The sequence below is a fragment of the Colobus angolensis genome, unplaced genomic scaffold (assembly GCF_000951035.1).
Source record: "Colobus angolensis palliatus isolate OR3802 unplaced genomic scaffold, Cang.pa_1.0 Scaffold60, whole genome shotgun sequence".
Taxonomy (NCBI): domain Eukaryota; kingdom Metazoa; phylum Chordata; class Mammalia; order Primates; family Cercopithecidae; genus Colobus; species Colobus angolensis.
The window spans coordinates 3,766,981-3,788,028 of record NW_012119599.1 but is presented as its reverse complement, the minus strand read 5'-3'; the positions used below and the strand labels follow the sequence as shown (position 1 = coordinate 3,788,028).

The 21,048-nt window shown below is 40.3% G+C and overlaps 1 protein-coding gene across 1 annotated transcript; it reads left to right on the top strand.

The window, feature by feature from the left end:
• The first annotated feature begins 780 nt into the window (after positions 1–780).
• ZNF221 (zinc finger protein 221) lies at positions 781–13,008 on the top strand. The gene is made up of 5 exons (XM_011963170.1): positions 781–961; positions 8,388–8,470; positions 10,602–10,728; positions 10,880–10,972; positions 11,450–13,008. The coding sequence occupies exons 2-5, from the start codon at positions 8,456–8,458 to the stop codon at positions 13,006–13,008; spliced, it is 1,794 nt and encodes a 597-aa protein (XP_011818560.1). The 5' UTR covers positions 781–961; positions 8,388–8,455.
• The last annotated feature ends 8,040 nt before the right edge of the window (positions 13,009–21,048 follow it).

Genomic DNA, 21,048 nt, shown 5'->3' with positions numbered 1-21,048 from the left:
GGAGAAAGAGGCAGGAGAATGGCGTGAACCTGGGAGGCGGAGTTTGCAGTGAGCCAACATTGCGCCACTGCACTCCAGCCTGGGCGACAGAGTGAGACTCCACCTCAAAAAAATAAATAAATAAATAGAAAAGATTTGCAAGAAAAAATAATTATTTTACAAACGTATAAACAATATTTAAATAGTGAGGGTAAAGGCCAAAAATCCATTAGTACAGTAGGCAAAAGGTTTGAACAATTTACCAAATAATAGTAATAATGGTCTTTGGAAATATGAAAAGATGTTCTATTTCATTTACAATACAGGAAATGTAAATTAAAATTACATTGGCATACTATCAGTTTTAACCTCACATCATCAGGTTATACTAAATATTTTCCACCTTTCAGTTCTCTAGGATCCTCAAGCAGTAATTTCTTGTTAGTTCCTTGAAGATTTATCTCCACATTTGTTCACTCTCCAGTAATACTTCTGCAATAATTGGGGATATTTCGATCAGGAAATCATTGTTTATGTAATATTTTTGCTCGAAGACTCAAGAGAAGCGTAAGGACGACACTCAGTGCAGGAGTCCATATTACCACACAGGCGTTCCCTTCCCTGGGGACTTGGAAGAGGTGTGGTCAAGAAGCTCTGTATAGTTGCAACACCTCCCCGTGGAGGGTAAAACTGTGAACGTTTACTCCTTGAGCATTCTGGGAAGTGTCTAAACGGTCGGTGGAGTTGCGGGCACTTCCGGTCAGGCAGGCGGATCCGGGGAATTCTGGGAAATGTAGTCCAGACGCTCTGTGGAGTCGCGGGAGCTACGGCTGCGAGAGTTACCCTTTATTCTGTGATAGTTTGAGCTATTCTGCGTCTCGGGGTCCTTCTGAATTTCCTGGACCTACTCTCGGAACCCTCAACGAGCCAGCGATAGATTTAGAGGAAAGGAAGAGCCGTCGGAAAGCAAAGGTTTGGAAGGGTGAGGGCGGCGGTTTGCAATCCCCGCGGCAGAGCCTTCTTGCGTTTAGGGCTGTCCTAGCGTCCCGGGGGAGTTTGGGACTCGGTCCTGTCACGCTTCGCCTCATTTGGGGGTTTCTTGGGCTCTCAGCTCGCCCCATCCGCCTTCCTCCACTACTGGCGCGGGGCCGATTCCCCCAGTATAACGTTGGGGTGTTACTTAATCTCCCTGGGCCTCTTTTTGCTTTTCTTTAAATGGGGAATATTAAGACCTTCTTAATAGAATTGCCTTGGGAATTGAAAGAGGTAATATAAGAGTCTTAAAACAGTTTCTGTTATAGTGAATGGCGATCTCTTGTTAATTTCCTGAGAAATGGTCAGGTCCCTGGGATGGTGTCAGAGCTCCAGCTGGCTCTTCTCTCTGATCCCTGCAGAACGCTGGAAAATTCTGGATATTCTCTGACCTCTTATTTAGGAAAAGGATGGGTATCTCCAATTTCCACAGAAGGATGGGAGGGTCTTGACTGTTTTGTTAAGAATGGTGACACAACCATGGTATTTCGCAGCATTGTTTCCTCTTCCTGACTTCTCTAAAGGGATTGCTTGGAGGTAGATGGAGTAATTCCTTGACTACTGACAACAAAGCTCCACGCGAGTGTGACTTGTCATTTTTCTTTTACAGTAACGTTCACATCTATTGTAGGATGCTGTAATCGGGCATGGGCATTGATAAGAAAGTCTTAATTGCTATCTTCAATTCTAAGGGCTTTATACAAAGAAATTTATGTACACCACACGGTAGCTCTGTGGAGAGGTACTGCCATTTCGTCTATTAAAGATAAGAGTGAGACAAAGGGAGCAGGACTTATTTGCCCATAGTTGCCCAAGTAATAAGAAGTGGAGCTGGGGTTGGAACCTTTGCAGTCCAGGTCAGAGCCCAAGCTGATAATTTCTTGGATACATTCTCACTGAGGCAGAGGAACTAGCTGGAATCAGGTGGGGAAAGCAAGTTAGGACTTGATTGAAGGAACTTTGAGAGCAAGGCTCATGGACCTGGACTTCTCTAGGAGTCTTTTAAAACTTTATCAACTATTTTGTTTTACTTATTACACATATTTTGCATTTTTCTAGAACCATATCATTGTGGAACATTCAGAAATTACAGAAATATGACAAGAAAAAATGTTTAATTACCTCTGAATGCAGGCTATAAAGATAATAACCATTAAGCTTATTTTTATTTATTTATTTAGTTCATTTTTAAATTTTTTGAGACAGAGTCTTACTCTCGTCACCCAGGATGGAATGCAGTGGCACGACCTTGGCTCACTACAACTTCCACCTCCCAAGTTCAAGCAATTTTCCTCCCTTAGTCTCCTAAGTAGCTGGAACTATAGGCACACACCACCCTGTCTGTTAGTAAAGACGAGTTTTAAAATTTCTCCAAACTGGAGTAAATACAGCAAACTTATTTGAAACCCTTTAATATTGGGGGATCAGCAGAGGATCCCTTTGGTCCACCAAACCTTCAATATTATTGTGTTCAGACCTTTGTTTTAGCCTTATCAATTTCCATTTTATTTATTCCATTTCTTAATAAAACTGTTAAAAGTAAAAAATCTTAGATAAATCAAAGAGTTTAATTGAGCAAAAAACAATTTGCAAATCAGGCAGTCCCTGAACCAGAATAGATTCAGAGAAGCTTCAGTGCTACAGTGTGGTTGAAGAAGATTTGTAAACAGAAAAAGGAAAGTGACATTCAAAAAGTGGAAGTGAGAAACAGAAACAGCCAGTTTGGTTGCAGCTCAGTGTTTGCCTTATTTGATCCCTGTTTGAACAGTTGTCTCCATTTGATTGGTCAAAACTCAGTGATTGGCACAAGAGTAGATTACAGTCGGTTTACACTTCCAGTTAGGTTACAGTTCACTATATATGGATAAATCTTTTTTTATTTTTATTTTTATTTGTTATTTTTTTGAGATGGAGCCCTGCTCTGTCGCCCAGGCTGGAGTGCAGTGGAGCGATTTTGGCTCACTGCAACCTCTGTCTCCTGGGTTTAAGTGATTCTCCTGCCTCGGCCTTCCGAGTAGCTGGGATTACAGGCACACACCACCACGTCTGGCTAATTTTTAGTAGAGACAGGGTTTCACCATGTTGGCCAGGCTGGTCTCGAACTCCTGACCTGAAGTGATCCACCCACCTCGGCCTCCGAAAGTGCTGGCATTACAGGCATGAGCCATCACACCCTGCCTGGAGAAACGTTTATACCTAATTTAAAGTATGTAAGAAAGCAGCTTTAGGCTAAACTTACTTTAACATAATGATCTGAAGATTTTCACCCTGTTGGAAGGAGTCCCGTGACACTCTCTCTTTCTTCTTAGTTTCACCTTTATCATTGTTTTTAAATGACATTTAAAAAATCTCTAGCTTTCTGGAATGAGTCCTTTGACTCTGCCCTCTGTCTTTTTCCTCTTGCTAATTAATATAATCTTTTTATTAACATCTTTAATATCCTTAAAGGGAAACAGAGACAGCAAAACTGATAAGGCTTCTAGGACTGTTGTTCAGTTTTCCAAGAGTTAAGGTGTCAACCAATAAATAAAATCAACACTAAGCCACAAACAAAAGAAAAGATATTTTAAGTGGGGTCTTGTGAATTGCAATCAAGAAGTACAGATCTAGCAGTCAGCTAAATCATTTCCTGTTCTATCCAGGCAAGGTTGGGTAGGGGCTTATAAATGTTTACCATAAGTTTACATATCTGGAAGGTCTTAGTACAGTCCATGATTCCTGTCAGTTGGTTAGCAACTTAGGATGTCTTTCGTTGATGATCAATCTAGTTCAGCATAGCTGTTTCCCCAAGAGGTTCATGATCAGGCCATGTATAAACAATTCCAATCAAGTGCAGCTGGTTTTACAATTTGACCCAGTTAAACAGGTTAAAATCCATCTGGGTGGGTACATAACTGGGGTCCAACTCCACATGCCTCTTTTTATAAACTTCTGACATAACCATCTCTAATTTGGATTTTCTTTTTACAAAAGTCACATGGGGTACCCATGCAAAAGGGGCCCCCTTAGCCACAGCATTTACCATGACCTGGGTAAGAAGCATATTCAGAAGATGAATATCCCAGTCATCATATATTCAGTCCCACGTGGCTTGCATGCAGTGTATCGGCTGCATCATCTGGGGTATCCCACCCAGCATTTATAGGGTGAGTTGAGCAGTCCCTCTTTTCAGGGCAAGCAGACCTTACCATGCCTTTTATCCAGTTGATCAGGCTGGCTCTTCCCTTGGGAACAACCTGTTAACATTGGTAATGAGATTCAGGCAATGTGGTTAAATATTGAGTTTTTTCAAACACAAAATTTGAAGATGTCCACCTGGGAGGACACGGACTTCAAAAGATTGGATAAATGCTCTGAAGTGGAAAGGTTTGAGAGTCATTATGTAGGCAGGGTCTAGGAAGCTTAACAGGATGTCAGCATTTTCTATACAAGATTAATGCATAGTTACAGCAATTTGATAGCAGTGTTTCCTTTTATTGGGAAGAACGGATTTAATATTCTGCATTTGGGATGTAATAGTCAAAGAGGTCTTTTATCTCAGACAAAGAATCTTTTATCTTAGATGCTATCTGGTCTGAGCCAGGAACAAGAAAATAAAAAAGGAAGTTAAGAGGTCAAGCTCAGTGACTCAGTTTCCTTGGGGCCTAACAACTTTTAGAAGCCCCAAATAGATAAGACTATTGGTTTTTTTTTTCCCACATCTCCTGTGTGTTTACATCAGATTTCACCATCTGTAATTGTTTCATAGTGAACTGTGGGTTCTACATAAACCCAAACATGCTCTTCAACTCTGCAACATTTAAAACCAAAGATACTACTACTTAGTTTCTCTCACAATCTAGTTGAATAAAAGTTCCTTAGGAAACTACAATATAAACAATTCTTTTACATTGTACACTGTAGTTTCAGTTTCTTGGTTTTACCCTTCCCACACATTGATTGACTTTTGGTAACCACAGGTCTTAGAGGTACTTACTGTTGTCCTGGCATAATTTTTCCCTTAGGGACAGCTTTGAGGCAAGTGGCTAAAGCTTAGATTCACTAAAATTCGAGCTTGGTCAAGCATCAGAGTCCAACCCAGTCCTCTCTTTTAATTACATTTGATATAGTTTGGATGTTTGGTCCCTCTATATCTCCAGTGTTGGAGGTGGGGCCTAGGGGGAAGTGTTGAATCATGGTGGCAGGTCCATCATAAATGGTTTGGTGCTATCCCCTTGGTGATGAGTGAGTTCCTGCTCGGTTAGTTCATGTGAGATCTGGGTCCTCCAATTTCTCTCTCTTGTTCCTGCTCTCACTTTGTGACATGCCTGCTCCTGATTCACCTTCTCCCATGAGTAAAAGCTCCCTGAGGCCTCACCAGAAGCTGAGCACATGCCAGCACCACACTTGTTTTCCAGCCTGAAGAAATGTGAGCCAATTAAACCTCTTTTCTTTATGAATTACCCAGCCTCAGGTATTTTGTTACAGAGACACAGAAATGAACTAATACAGAAAATTGGTACTGAGGTACAGTGCATTGCTATAAAGATACCTGAAAATGTGAAAGTGGCTCTGGAACTGGCTAATGGGCAGAGGTTGGAAAAAGTTTGGAGGGCTCAGAAGAAGATGAGAAGATGAGGGAAAGCTTGGAACTTTTTTTTTTTTAGCTTTTTCACTGAGCCATGGGAACTTCTTACAGACTGATTAAATGGTTGTGACCAAAATGCTGGTAGGGATATGGACAATGAAGTCCAGGCTGATGAGATCTCAGATGGAAATGAGGAAGTGATTGGGAACTGGAGTAGAGGTCACCCATGTTATGCCCTAGCAAAGAACTTTGCTGCTTTGTGTTCATGCCCTACGGATTTCTGGAAGCTTGAACTTAAGAGTGATAACTAGGGCACCTGGCAAAAGAAATTTCTGAGCAGCAAAGCATTCAAGAAGTGACCTGGCTGCTTTCCTGCTTCAAACAGCCTACAACTGTATATGGGAGCAAAGAAACGACTTAAAGTTGGAATTTATATTTAAAAGGTAAGCAGATTATAAAAGTTTGGAAAATATGCAGCCTGGCCATTTGATAGAGAAAGAAAAAGCATTTTTAGAAGAGGAATACATGTGGGCTTTGGAACAACCACTTGCAAAAGAGATTTGCATGACTAACAGAAAACCAAGTGGTGATATCTAAGACAATGGGAAAAATACCTGGAAGACATTTCAGAAGTCTTTGGGAAAGTCCTTCCCATCACAGGCCCAGAGGCCTAGGAGAAAAGAATGGTTCCAAGGGCCAGGCCCAGGGCCCCACTGCCCTGAGCATCCTCAAGACACTGTGCCCTGAATCCAGCCACTCTGGCTCCAGCCTCAGCTCAGAGTGCCCCAGGCGCAGCTTGGGTTGCAGCTCCAGAGGGTTCAAGCCTCGGTTATTGTGGTGGTTTCCACATTGTGTTAAGGCTGCAGATGCTCAGACTGCAAGCATGAAGGAGGCTTGGCAGCTTCTACCTAGATTTCAGAGGATGTATGAGAAAGCCTGGGATCCCAGTCAGAAGCCTGCCACAGGAGTGGAGCCCCCACAGAGAACCTCTACCAGGGTAGTGCCAAGGGGAAATGTGAGGGCTCCCCACAGAGTCCCCACTAGGGCACTGCCTAATGGATCTGTGGGAAGGGGACCACTGCCCCCTGAGATGTGGTCCTGAAAAAACTGCTCAGTCATGTCACTTGGCTGCCCAAGGCTTTGGGAGTCTATCCCTTATACCAGGATGTGGGACATGGAGTCAAGGATTATGTTGGAGCTTTAAGAGCCTTGGCTGGAGTACAGTAGCACAATCCTAACTTGCTGCAGCCTTTAACTCCTAAACTCAAGCTATCCTCCTGCCTCAGCCTCCCAAGTAGCTGGGATTACAGGCTCAAGCCACAGCACCTGACTCTTCATATGCTCTTTACCCAAATTTTCCAATTATTTACTTTTTGTATTTTGCTTTGTTAACACCCATCAGCCAAATACCACTGGGAACAAACTTATCATGAGAAACAACTTATTGTAGCTTTCTGCAGCAAGGAAGCCTATATACCAAGGTGATCATGGAGTGTCTTGGTAAGAGACATTTAGGAAGTGCTGGCTATAGAGTTTCATATAACATGCTAGGTAATACTAGATATAATATTAAATAATATCACTATTAAATACTAGATATCAATTAAAAGACTACCAATATTAGTTAATTCTGTTACCTGTTAGATATGGCTAGACATCATCATCTTTTCTATCCAAAGTCCCATATTTAAATTTGTTGCGCTTTTTAAAGTTCTTGTAACTGCTTTCTCCCATCCCCCAGTCCAAAGTCCAATTTTATGTCCTGCTTTTAAGTGTCACATTTCTGTAGTCTTCTTTAATCTGGAAAGATTCAACAGCCTTTGCCTTTTTATTCTTGACATCCTTGAAGTATATAGGCAAAGTATTTTATAGAAAGATAGTCATTTGGGATTTATGTATTTCATGTTTAGGTTCAGATTATGCATTGTTGGTGTGGATACCACAGAAGTGTTGAGGTGTCATAACAGGGGCCAAATGATGTCTGTTTTTCCCTTCATTGGAGATCTCAACTTTGTTCACTTGGCCAAGATGATGTCTTTTAGATTTTTCCACTGAACAGTTACTTTTTAATTAAATTTTGAAAATAAAAACGTTTCTTATGGGAGATACATTATTAGTGGGCATTCTTCTGTAAAGATTAGCTTCCACTTCTTCCCAATTTATTCATCAGTTTCTTCAACTATAAATATTCTATCAATATAGATGGAGAATCCAGTTAAATAACATGTAGATTAATCATTATTATTTCTGACTTTATTGAGGTGTATTTTACATATCATAGAATTTACCCATTTTGGGCTTACAATTTAATAATCTTCAGGAACTTTGAAGAGTGGTGTAACTATCATCACAATTCAGTTTAGATCATTTTTGCCCCCCAGTTGGACTCCTTATGCTTATGTACAGTTAAACCTCATTCTCACCTCAAATCTGGAGCAACCACTAACCTTTCTCTATATATACATTTGCCTAATCTGTATATTTTATAAAACTGAATTTTACAATCCATGGGGTTTTGTGACTGGCTTCTTTAACTTAGCATAATGTTTCCAAGGTTCATGCATGTTGTAGCATGAGCCAGTTCTTCACTCCTTTGAATTTCCAAATAAAATTCTGTTTGTATGGATATGCCATGATTTGTCTATACATTTACCTATAGGAGGGCATTTTGCTTGTTTGCAGTTTGGGGATATGAGTAATGCTGCTGCGAACATTCATGCACTAATTGAAAATACTTGTCTGTGTTGGTGGGCGGCATTCCTAGTCACCCTTTCATGTCTGTTTTTCTGCCTTTCCTGGCACTTTCCAGGCACGATTTCACCTTCACTTGAACTGCTTCATTCAGGACTCTGCAAATTCCCTGAAGTAGAAGGAAAAATGACCACATTCAAAGTGAGTAGGGCTTGCCTCTCTTGCTGTTAAAATTCCATCTTACTATTTATATTGTCACATTTTTATCTGTCTTGGGAAGACTCAAGGAGAACAACAAGCATTTGAGGGCATTTTGTTTGCCAGATGCTTCCTTTGTTGCTTTTGAGTTGACTTTCCATTTGGTTTTAGTTCTTGTTTTCTTATATAATTTATTTTCTGCAGTAGAGAAAATAGTAGGAATGGATAATTCTTTCACTTCACTTCTTCTCTGATCACAAATTAGCTGTTACATTCTTCATCATGTACATTCTTAACTGTATTTGTATTGATGACATACCTCTAATTTAAAATTGTGCTCATTTTATATATTATATAATGTTCCAGTTTTACATTGGTATCATAGCCCCACTGAATTAATGTACCTTCTTATTTTTAACTACCTCGCACTCATAGACATTTAGGTGGTTTCAGAATTTTACTGTTTTAAGCAATACTGCTGCGACAGCTTTCCTATATATAACCCCTTCCCCCCAAAATTAATTCTGAAAACAAGATAGGATACTTTTGACATGTACCACACTGGCTGTTTTATAGATGATAGATTATTTCAACAGGGCACAGCACATCAGGCTCTGACTGCCACTTCCCACAAATATTGTTATTGGAGCTTTCACACAGGAAGGGCTAGATTCTGTGTTTGCCATACCTCAGTCATACCTTGTATGCGTGTTATTTATTGGTCTCTTCTTATTCCTTTATGGAGTAAGCAGTTTTATCAAAGTAGTAAGTACCTTCATTTCAAATGTCCAATGATACTGGAAGATTGGCCAGTCACTGTGTTCTGTTACTATATTTATTCAGAGAAGTAGAATGCAGGTTTTGGTCTCTTGTTCCTCTTAAACTCATCAAATATGAGAGATCTGCTCAGATTCACACAGGCAACCAAGGTCAGGAATGTTAGCCATTCTGCTCATTTATAATCAAATAAGTGAGAATGATATTAATATAATGAATTCTTCTTCCTAATCAGATTACTAAAACCATGGGAATATTTACAACCTGCTCTTAACCATCATAAGGAGAATAAGGGTACTTGTGTTCACTGGAAAGAGTGGGAAGTAGGTAAAAAAATTTGGAAGAAAGTATGAAATTATGTGATCAAATTTTAAATGTGTTTATTGGCATTCTAATTTTCATTTGACATTTTAAATAATCAGGAAATAAAGTCTATATAAAATTATTTTCTTTACAGGATTGATAATGAAAAATATTTAATATGAAGTATTCATTATTTAAATAAAAAGATCATTTTTGCCCTGGAATACTATGCAGATATGAAGCGAGATGAAATAAATAGCAATAAGGACAGTTATAATTAAAAATAATAAAATTAGATAATATTTATTAAATACTTAGTCTTTGCCACACAGTTTTCGCAATGCTATATATATTTCCTTCTTTAATCCTTGAGAAAACTATACCAGGTGAAAAATCATTATACAGACAGGAAACTAATGCATGTAGGTGAGCTTGTCCAAAGCCACATGTCTAGGAAGGGACAGAGCTTTGGGATGTGATCTGAGGCATGATGGTTCCATATCATGACATTGAATGCCGCAACTAATGTATGTAGTTTGTGCCTTGAGAGTATAAAGGATGTACTGCATAGCTATCCCACGCAGGTCACCATAAACTGGTTAGTTTGACAGATAGCAAAGAAAAGTTACAGCATCCACAGTTCGAGTATGAAAGGAAGACAACAGAAGAGAGGAAGACAATGGACATCATCAAAGTTGGGACTAAATTGCTGAATGTTACTGGGGCAATTGGCAACTCACTAAAACCTAAATACCTGAAGCCCAGGAGGCAGCATTTAGAGTCCTAGAGGGCTGGTTACAAGTAGACTCAATGAGTGAACAAAGTAAAAGTACAGGACTTCTTTTATATCATTGCACTTCTGATGGATCTCATGAAAATCAGTGTGTGTCATTGTTGGGATATAGGCAGAATGAGTGGGAAATCTGTATGTTGACCTACATCCCTCAAGATCTAGGACAACTTACCACACCTGTCCCCTTTGCCTACTTCGTGCCACCCTTCTTTGAATAATCATTGGTCATAAGATTTAGGTTTTGTATGTTGGATATTTTAGGAGGCAGTGACCTTCAAAGATGTGGCTGTGGTCTTCACTGAGGATGAGCTGAGGCTGCTGGACTCTGCCCAGAGGAAGCTGTACCGAGACGTGATGCTAGAGAACTTCAGGAACCTGCTCTCAGTAGGTGAGGACAGACACCCTCTGTAACAGAATATTAGGCCCCAGGAGTGGCTTTGTATTCCAAATTTAGATTGGGAATCTAAATTTCCAGTAAATTTTCCCTAGATATTACCTACAGTGGGTTCGGAATTAAGCATGTCACTGCATGTTCACAGGGAATCAACCATTCCACCAAGATACTTTCCACTTCTTAAGGAAGGAAAAGTTGTGGATGATGAAGACAACAAGCCAAAGAGAAGGGAATTCAGGTCAGAACCCAGCAACTATGCATCCTTGTACATGACTCTTCCATCTGTTTTACTTCTGTCCATGCCTATTTCCATCACCCTGGTCTAAATTCCCAAACTGCTTTCCTGAATTATTGCAACTGCCTTTCTTCTTTAAAGTTCCTTTGGGTTCATTATTCATGTTCATATTTTATTCGTTTCATAATTTATTATGCAAGATTTTAGACTGGGAAATTTACCAGAATTAGTAACAGGTTAAATGTGTGTATGTTATTAATTATTTAATTCAGTATTTTGTTTCTACCAAGGATTTTACGTATGAGATGTGATGTCGTTCTAAATTGGTCTCTTGAAAACAAAAGACCATAGTGGACTCGGAAAACATGAACTTGATGTTTCCTGTATTCATTAAAGTTTAATGCCATGTCCTATGTGAAATCTTGAAAACATTGAACAGGGCTTCACTTGCCCACATATATTAATTCTGTGTCTTTTTAGGAGGGAAGATCCAAATTGAGATGGAGACTGTTCCAGAAGCAGGACCACATGAAGAGTGGTCCTGTCAGCAAATATGGGAACAAATTGCAAGTGACCTAACCAGGTCTCAAGACTCCATAAGGAACAGCTCTGAGTTATTCATAGAAGGTGATGTCCTCTGCCAGATTGAGGCAGGACTATCTATAAGTCATGTGCAACAGAAATCTTACCAGTGTAATGAATGTAAACAGTCCTTCAGTGATGTTTCTGTCTTTGATCTTCATCAACAATTACACTCAGGAGAGAAGTCTCATACATGTGATGAGTGTGGAAAAAGCTTCTGTTATATCTCAGCCCTTCGTACTCATCAAAGAGTCCATATGGGAGAAAAACACTATAAGTGTGATGTGTGTGGTAAGGAATTTAATCAGAGCTCACATCTTCAAACTCATCAGAGGGTCCATACTGGAGAGAAACCATTCAAATGTGAGCAGTGTGGGAAAGGCTTCCATAGTAGATCAGCACTTAATGTTCATTGCAAGTTACACACAGGAGAGAAGCCTTATAATTGTGAGGAATGTGGGAAAGCCTTCATTCACGATTCACAGCTTCAGGAACATCAGAGAATCCATACTGGGGAGAAGCCATTCAAATGTGATATATGTGGTAAGAGCTTCCGTGTTAGATCAAGACTTAATAGGCATTCCATGGTCCACACAGGAGAAAAACCATTCAGATGTGATACATGTGGCAAGAACTTTCATCAGAGATCAGCACTTAATAGTCATTCCATGGTCCATATAGGAGAGAAGCCATACAAATGTGAGCAGTGTGGAAAAGGCTTCATTTGTAGGCGAGACTTTTGTAAGCATCAGATGGTCCACACAGGAGAGAAACCATATAATTGTAAAGAATGTGGGAAGACCTTCAGATGGTCCTCATGTCTTTTGAACCATCAGCGAGTCCACAGTGGACAAAAACCCTTCAAATGTGAAGAATGTGGGAAGGGATTTTATACAAATTCACAACGATCTTCCCATCAGAGATCCCACAATGGAGAAAAGCCATATAAGTGTGAGGAGTGTGGTAAGGGCTATAAAAGGAGGTTGGATCTTGAGTTTCACCAGAGGGTCCACACGGGTGAGAGACCCTATAATTGTAAGGAATGTGGGAAGAGCTTTGGCTGGGCCTCCTGTCTTTTGAAACATCGGAGACTCCACAGTGGAGAAAAACCTTTCAAATGTGAAGAGTGTGGAAAGAGATTTACTCAGAGTTCACAACTTCATTCCCATCAGACATGCCATACTGGAGAAAAGTTATACAAATGTGAGCAGTGTGAGAAGGGGTACAACAGTAAATTTAATCTTGACATGCACCAGAGGGTCCACAGGGGAGAGCGACCCTATAATTGTAAGGAATGTGGAAAGAGCTTTGGCTGGGCTTCATGTCTTTTGAAACATCAGAGACTCCACAGTGGAGAAAAGCCATTGAAATGTGGAGTGTGTGAAGAGATCTACTCAGAATTCACAGCACCATTTACATCAGAAAGTCTATGTGGAAAAAAAGCCATACAGGTGTGAGAAGTGTGGGAAGGGCTTTGGCTGGGCCTCAACTCATCTGACCCATCGATTTTCCACAGCAGAGAAAAACCATTCAAACGTGAGAACTATAGAAAGAGCTTTGAACATAGATCGTATCTTAAAGACCAAGAAAAAAGTCTACAGTGGAGATAATCCATACAAATGTGAGGGGTATGGGATGTACTACAATAGGCACTTGACTTGATATGCATCCGAGGGTCCATATTGAGAAACCATAGAAGTTCGGGGAGATTGCCATGTGCTTCAGTTATGCCTCAAAGTCTTCAGCTTCATCAGAGTGTTCACTTTCAAGGGAAACCTTACTAATGTGATGTCTGTGATAGTCTTCTCAACTACAAGCTCATCTGAGAGTTAACAATGGGAGAAACATTAAAAATTTGATACATGTGGTAAGCACTTCAGTTTGAGTTCGTATCTCATAGCTTATTACAGAATCCATGCTGATGATACATTTCATACAGTCTCAGGAGGGAAAATAGTTAAAGTCAGTGTTTCAGCCATAGTTCAGCATACCCATGTGGTTTTAGAACCACTGTAGTACAGAACCTTTGTAAGTTAGGACTTCCTTCAGAAGTTTGGCAATTATAGTTATTCAAGAGACAGGCCTTAGAAAGAATAGGAGTTTGTTCAGGCATTTACAAATCTCTAATGATGGACTTGTCAAAATTGATGTCAGCTAGAATGTAAACTGTATGTATCTTTGCTGCAGAATCTTCACAACCTTAACACTGATTGGAACTTTGTATGTGTGTTTGGTACATGTAAGAGATGTAGAAAGAGCTTTAGCTGGGCTTCATATCTTAGAAATGTCAGAGACGTGATATTAAAGGATCAAAAGGAGAAAACGTATTTCAAAATTGTATCTAAAAGAGGAAACCTGGGATGGACCAAGGTGGCCAATTAGAGGCAGCTGTGGTTCATGGTACTCATAGAGAGGAATGAAAATGACAAGTGAATTCAGCACCTTCAACTGAAATATCTAGGTTATCTCATTGGGACTGACTAGGCAATCAATTCAGCCCACAGAGAATGAAGAAAAGCAGGGTGAAGTGCTGGCCCGTCCGGTGTGGCATGGAGCCAAAGGAACCCTCACCCCACCCAAGGGAAGTGATGAGTGATTGTGTGTCCCCGCCTAGGAAACCATGTTACTCAAAGATCCTTGCAACCCACGGGTCAGGATATGTCCTTGTGAGCCCATGCCACCAGGGCCTTGGGTTTGATACACAGAGCTGTGTGGAGTTTTGGCAGAGCAGCCTCCCAGGCACACACAGAGACCCAGGAGGTTTACGTGCTCCAGCCCCAGAATTCCTGGCAAGATGGCAGATTCATCCTTATATTCCTGTAGGAAGGGGGCTGAATCCAGGGAGTCAGGCAGCAACATTCTGTGGGCCCCACTTCCATGGCACCTCACAAAACCCACTGACTTGGAATTCCAACCAACCAACAGCAACAGGCTTCAGCCTGAAATAGGAGGGAGCTCCTGAGGCGAAGACTGGCCACCATTTCTGTGGTTCAGTTGACTCAGTGTTCTAGCCTGCCACCTCTGGAGAGACCAGGTTGTCTGGACAAGGAGAGGATCCCCCTGCCCAACACAGTACACCTGCTTTGCCAGATCATGCCCAGACTGCTCTTTTTTTTTTTTTTTTTGAGATGGAGTATCACTCTGTTGTTCATACTGGAGTGCAGTGGCATGCTCTTGGCTCATGGCAACCTCCACCTCTTGAGTTCAAGCAATTCTCCTGCCTCAGCCTCCCAAGTAGCTGGGATTACAGTCAGGTACCACCACACCTAGCTAATTTTTGCGTTTTTCATAGAGACAGGGTTTCACCATGTTGACCAGGCTGGTCTTGAACTCCTGACCTCAGGTGGTCCGCCTGCCTCGGCCTTCCAAAGTGCTAGGATTACAGGCATGAGCCACTGCACCTGGCCCAGACTGGTTCTTTAAGTAGGACCCTGATCCATTCCTCCCCACTGTGTGGTGCCTCCCCTGTAGGGGGGCTTTCAGTCACTTCAGCCAGGCTTATACTGACAGAAATCTAAACTCTGTCTGGGATGGAGCTCCTGGGGAGAGGCGACCACTGTCTCTGTGGTTCAGTTGACAAAGCTGTTCCAGCCTGCTCGCTTTGGAGAGTCCAGGCAATCTGGATGAGGAAGGGTCTTCCCCCAGTGCAGCACACCTGCTGTACCAAAAGCAGCCAGACTGCTTCTGTAAGTAGGTCCCTGATCCTGTTCCTCCTGACTGGGTGAGACCTCCCAACAGGAGTCTCTAGACACCTCTTACAGGAATCTTCAGGCCAGCAACAGGTCAGTACTGCCCTGGGACAGAGCTTCCAAAGGAAGGAGAAGGCTGCCATCTTTGCTGTTTTGCAGCTTTCACTGGTGATACCTCCAGGCATAGGAAAAACTGAGGCAACTAGGGTCTTGAGCAGACCCCAGTGAACTGTGGCAGCCCTACAGTTGCTAACAGTCAGTGGCTTGACTGTTAAAAGAAAACAGGCAGTAAACAACAACAAGAACGTCAACAAAACGACCCCACAAAAACCCCATTCAAAGGTCACCAACCTCAAAGATTGAAAGTAGATAAGCCCACAAAGATGATAAAATCAACACAAAAAAATGCTGAAAACTCAAAAAGCCAGAGTGCCTGTTCTCCAAATGACCACAGCACCTCTCCAGCAAAGGCACAGAACTGGGCTGAGGCTGAGATGACTGAATTGACAGAAGTAGGCTTCAGAATGTGGATAATAATGAACTTTGCTGAGCTAAAGGAGCATGTCATAACCCAATGCAAAGAAGCCAAGAATCAATGATAAAACAATACAAGAGCTGATGACCAGAATAGCCAGTTTAGAAAGGAACATAACTGACCTGATGGAGCTGAAAACAACAAAAGAACTTAACAATGCAATCACAAGTATCAATAGTAGAATAGACCAAGAAGAGGGAAGAGACTCAGAGCTTGAAGACTATCTTTCTGACATAGACAGGCAGAGAAGAATAGAGAAAGAATGAAGAGTAATGAACAAAACCTCCAAAAAAATAATATGGAGTTATGTAAAAAGACCAAACCCATGACTGACTGGGGAACCTGAAAGAGATGGGAATAATGGAAACAAGTTGGAAACATACTTTAGGATGTTATCCAGGAGAACTTTCCAAGCCCAGCATGACAGGCCAACATTCAAATTCAGGAAATGCAGAGAACCCCAGTAAGATACTCCATGAGAAGATCATCCCCAAGACACACAATCATCAGATTCTCCAAGGTCAAAATTAAAGAAAAAATGTAAAGGGCAGTCAGAGAGAATGAAAGGTCAGGTCACCTAAAAAGGGAAGCCCATCAGACTAACAGCAGACCTCTCAGTGGAAACCCTACAAGCCAGAAGATATTGGGGGTCAATATTCAGCATTCTTAAAGAATTCTTAGCCAGAATTTAATGTCTGGCCGAAGTAAGCTTTATGTGCAAAGAAATAAGATCCTTTTCAGACAAGCAAATGCTGAGAGAATTCATCACCACCAGGCCTGCCTTGCAAGAGTTCCTGAAGGAAGCACTAAATATGGAAAGAAAAAAAAACACATTATCAGCCACTACAAAAACACACTGAAGTACACAGAACCAATGACACTATAAAGCAACCACATAAACAAGTCTGCAAAATAACCATCTAGCATCATGATGGCAGGATCAAATTCCCATGTAACGATACTAATATCAAATGTAAATAGGCTAAATGCCCCAATTGAAAGACACAGAAGTGCAAGCTGGATAAAGAGCCAAGACCAATTGATACGCTGTCTTCAAGAGACCCATCACATGTGCAAAGACACACATAGGCTCAAAATAAAGGGATGGAGGAAAATTTACGAAGAAAATGGAAATCAGAAAAAAAGCAGGAGTCACAATTCTAATTTTTGACAAAACAAACTTTAAACCAACAAAGGTAAAAAATAAATAAATAAATAAAGCAAGGCATTACATAATGGCAAAGGGTTCAACAAGAAGAGCTAACTATTCTAAATATGTATACGCACCCAATAGCAGAGGACCCAGATTCATAAAGTAAGTTCTTAGAGACGTACAAAGAGACTTAGACTCCCACAGGGTAATAGTGGGAGACTTTAATACTCCACTGACAATATTAGATCAGTGAGATAGAAAATTAACAAAGATATTGAGGACCTTAACTCAGCTCTGGATTGAGCACACCTGATACATATCTGCAGAACTCTCCACTCCAAAACAACAGAATATACATTTTTCTCATTGCCACATGGCACTTAAAAATTGATCACATAATCGGAAGTAAACACTCCTCAACAAGTGCAAAAGAACTGAAATCATAACAGTCTCTCAGACCATAGCATGATCAAATTGAACTCAAGATTAAAAGTTCACCCCCAAAAATTAAAATAAAAATTAAATTAACTCAGAACCCCACAACTATGTGGAAATCGAATAACCTGCTTCTCAGTGACTCCTGGGTAAATACTGAAATTAAGGCATAAATCAAGAAATTATTTGCAACTATAATGAGAATAAAGACACAATGTACCAGAATCTCTAGGATGCAGCTAAAGAAGTGTTGAGATGGAAATTAATAGCACTAAATACCCACATCAAAATGCTAGAAAGATCTCAAGTTAACAACATAACATCACAACTAAAATAGAGAACCAAAAACAAACAAACCCCAAAGTTAGCAGAATACAGTAAATAAGATCAGAGCAGAACTGAAGGAGATAGAGACACAAAAAAATCTTTCAAAAATTAACAAATCTGGGAGGTGGTTTTTTGAAAAAAAAATTTAATAGACTGCTAGCTAAAGTAATGAAGAAAAGAGAGAAGAATCCAACACAATCAGAAATGATAAGGGGGATATCACCACTGATGTCACAGAAATACAAGCAACCATCAGAGAATACTATAATACCTCTCTGCACATAAACTAGAAAATCTAGAAAAAATGTATAAATTTCTGGACACATACATCCTCCCAAGGCTGAACCTGGAAGAAATTGAATCCCTGAATAGACCAATAATGACTTCTGAAATTGAGGCAGTAATAATCTATCAAAAAAAAAAAAAAAAACCCAGGATCAGACAAATTTACACCTGAATTCTACCAGAGGTACAAAAAAGAGCTGGTACCATTTCTTTCTACTGAATCTATTCCAAACAATTGAAAAGGAGGGATTCCTCCTTAACTCATTTTTATGAGGCCAGCATCATCCTGATACCAAAACCTGGCAGAGATAAAAAAAAAAGAAAACTTCAGGCTAATATTCCTGATGACTATCAATCCAAAAATCCTCAAAATACTGGCAAAGTGAATCCAACAGCACATCAAAAAGCTTATCCACCACAATCAAGTTGGTTTCCTCCCCAGGATGCAAGGTTGGTTCAACATATACAAATCAGTAAATGTGATTCATCACGTAAACAGAACCAAGGACAAAAATCACTTGATTATCTCCATAGATGCAGAAAAGGCCGTTGATAAAATTCAGCATCCTGTCATGCTAAAAACTGTGTATACTAGGTACTGAAGGAACATACCTCAAAGTAATAGGAGCCATAGATGACAAACCCACAGCCAATACCATACTGAATGGGCAAAAGCTGTAATCATTCCCCTTGAAAACTGACACAAGACAAGGACCCCCCCACCCTTTCCCCACTTCTATTTAACACAGTATTGGAAGTTCTGGCCAGTCCAGACAGACAAGTGAAAGAAATAAAGGTATTCAAATAGAGAGGAAGTCAAAATATCTTTATTTGCAGATGACATGATGCTATATCTAGAAAACCGGATCGTCTTAGCCCAAAAGCTTAAGCTGATAAACAACTTCAGTGAAGTCTCAGGATACAAAATCAATGTACACAATCACTAGCATTCCTATACACCAACAACAGGCAAGCAGAGAGCCGAATCATCAATGAACTCCCATTCAAATTGCTACAAAAAGAATAAGATACCTAGGAATACACCTAACAAGGGAAGTGAAGGACCCCTTCAAGGAGAACTACAAACCACTGCTTAAAGAAATCAGAGATGACACAAATGGAAAAACATTTCATGCTTCTGGATAGGAAAAATCAACATTGTGAAATGGCCATACTGCCCAGAGTAATTTATAGATTCAATGCTATTCCTATTAAACTACCATTGACATTCTTCACAGATTCAGAAAAAAACCTATTTTAAAATTCATATGGAACCAAAGAATAGCCCAAATAGCCAAGACAATTCTAAGCAAAAAAGAACAAAGCTGGAGGCGTCACGCAACCCAACTTCAAACCATACTCCAAGGCCACGGTAACCAAAACAGCATGGTACTGGAGCAAAAGCAGACACATAGACAAATGGAACAGAACAGAGAACTCAGAAGTAAGACTACACACCTACAACCAACTGATCTTCGACAAACCTGACAAAAACAAGCAATGGGGAAATGGTTCCCTATTTAATAAATGGTGCTGGGAGAACTGGCTAGCCATGTGCAGAAAATTTAAACTGGACCTCTTCCTTACACATTATACAAAAATTAAGATGGATTGAAAACTTATAAAGCCCAAAACTATAAAAACTCCAGAAGAAAATCTAGGCAATACCATCCAGGACATAGGGACAGGCAAAGTTTTCATGATGAAAACACCAAAGGCAATTGCAACAAAAGCAAAATTTGACAAATGGGATCTAATTAAACTACAGAGCTTCTGCACACCAAAAGAAACTATTATTAGGGTGAACAGACAACCTACAGAATGGGAGAAAATCTTTGCAATCTGTCCATCTGACAAAGGTCTAATATCCAGAGTCTACAAGGAACTTAAACAAATTTATGAGGAAAAAAAGACATTAAAAAGTGTGCAAAGGACATCAACAGACACTTCTCAAAAGAAGACATACATGCAGCTGACAAACATGAAAAAAAGCTCAACATCACTATCATTAGAGAAATGCAAATCAAAACCACAATGAGATACCATCTCAAGTCAGTCAAAATGGTAATTATAAAGTCAAAAGCCAGATGCAACGGCTCAAAGTGCTGTAATCCCACACTTTTGGGAGGCTGAGGTGGGTGGATCACTTGAGGTCAGAAGTTGGAGACTAGCCTGGCCAACATGGTGAAACGAACCCCTGTCTCTACTAAAAATACAAAAATTAGCTGGATGTGATGGTGCACGCCTATAATCCCAGCTACTTGGGAGGCTGAGGCATGAGAATTGCTTGAATCCAGGAGGCAGAGTTTGCAGTGAGTCAAGGTCATGCCACTGCACTTCAGCCTGGGCAACACAGTGAAACTGTCTCAAAAAAAAAAAAGTAAAAAAGCAACAGTTGTTGGAAAAGTTGGGGAGAAAAAGGAATGCTTTTACATTGTTAGTGGGAGTATAAATTAGTTGAACCATTGTGGAAGACAGTGTGGCAATTCCTCAAAGATTTAGAGGCAGAAATACCATTTCACCCAGCAATACCATTACTGTAATATATACCCTCAAATTATAAATCATTCTGTTAGAAAGATACATGGACTTGTATGTTCATTCCAAGACTATTCAAAATAAAGACATGGAGTCAACCCAAATGCCCATCAATGATAATCTGGTTAAAGAAAATGTCATACATATAGACCATGGAATACTATACAAACATAAAAAGAAATGAGATCATCCAGGACATGGATGAAGCTAGAAGCTGTTATCCTCAGCAAACTAACACAGGAACAGAAAACCAAACACTGCATGTTCTCACTTACAAGTGGGAGCTGAATGATGAGAACATATGGACACATGGTGGGAAACAACACACACTGGGGCCTCTGGAGGGGTGGAGGGAGGGAGAACATCAGGAAAAATAGCTAATGGATGCTCAGCTTAATACCTAGGTGATAGATTGATCTGTGCAGCAAACCACCGTGGCACACACTTACCTGTGTAACAAACCTGCACATCCTGCACATGTACCCCTAAACTTAAAAGTTGAAGAAAAAAAAAATAGTATTAAAAAGGAGAAACC

What these genes read in the sequence shown, in the direction of transcription:
- ZNF221 (XM_011963170.1), top strand. An exon ending in CAGGAACCTGCTCTCAGTAG is followed by an intron (nt 10,729 to 10,879) that starts GTGAGGACAGAC and finishes GCATGTTCACAG; the next exon opens with GGAATCAACCATTCCACCAA. An exon ending in CCAAAGAGAAGGGAATTCAG is followed by an intron (nt 10,973 to 11,449) that starts GTCAGAACCCAG and finishes GTGTCTTTTTAG; the next exon opens with GAGGGAAGATCCAAATTGAG.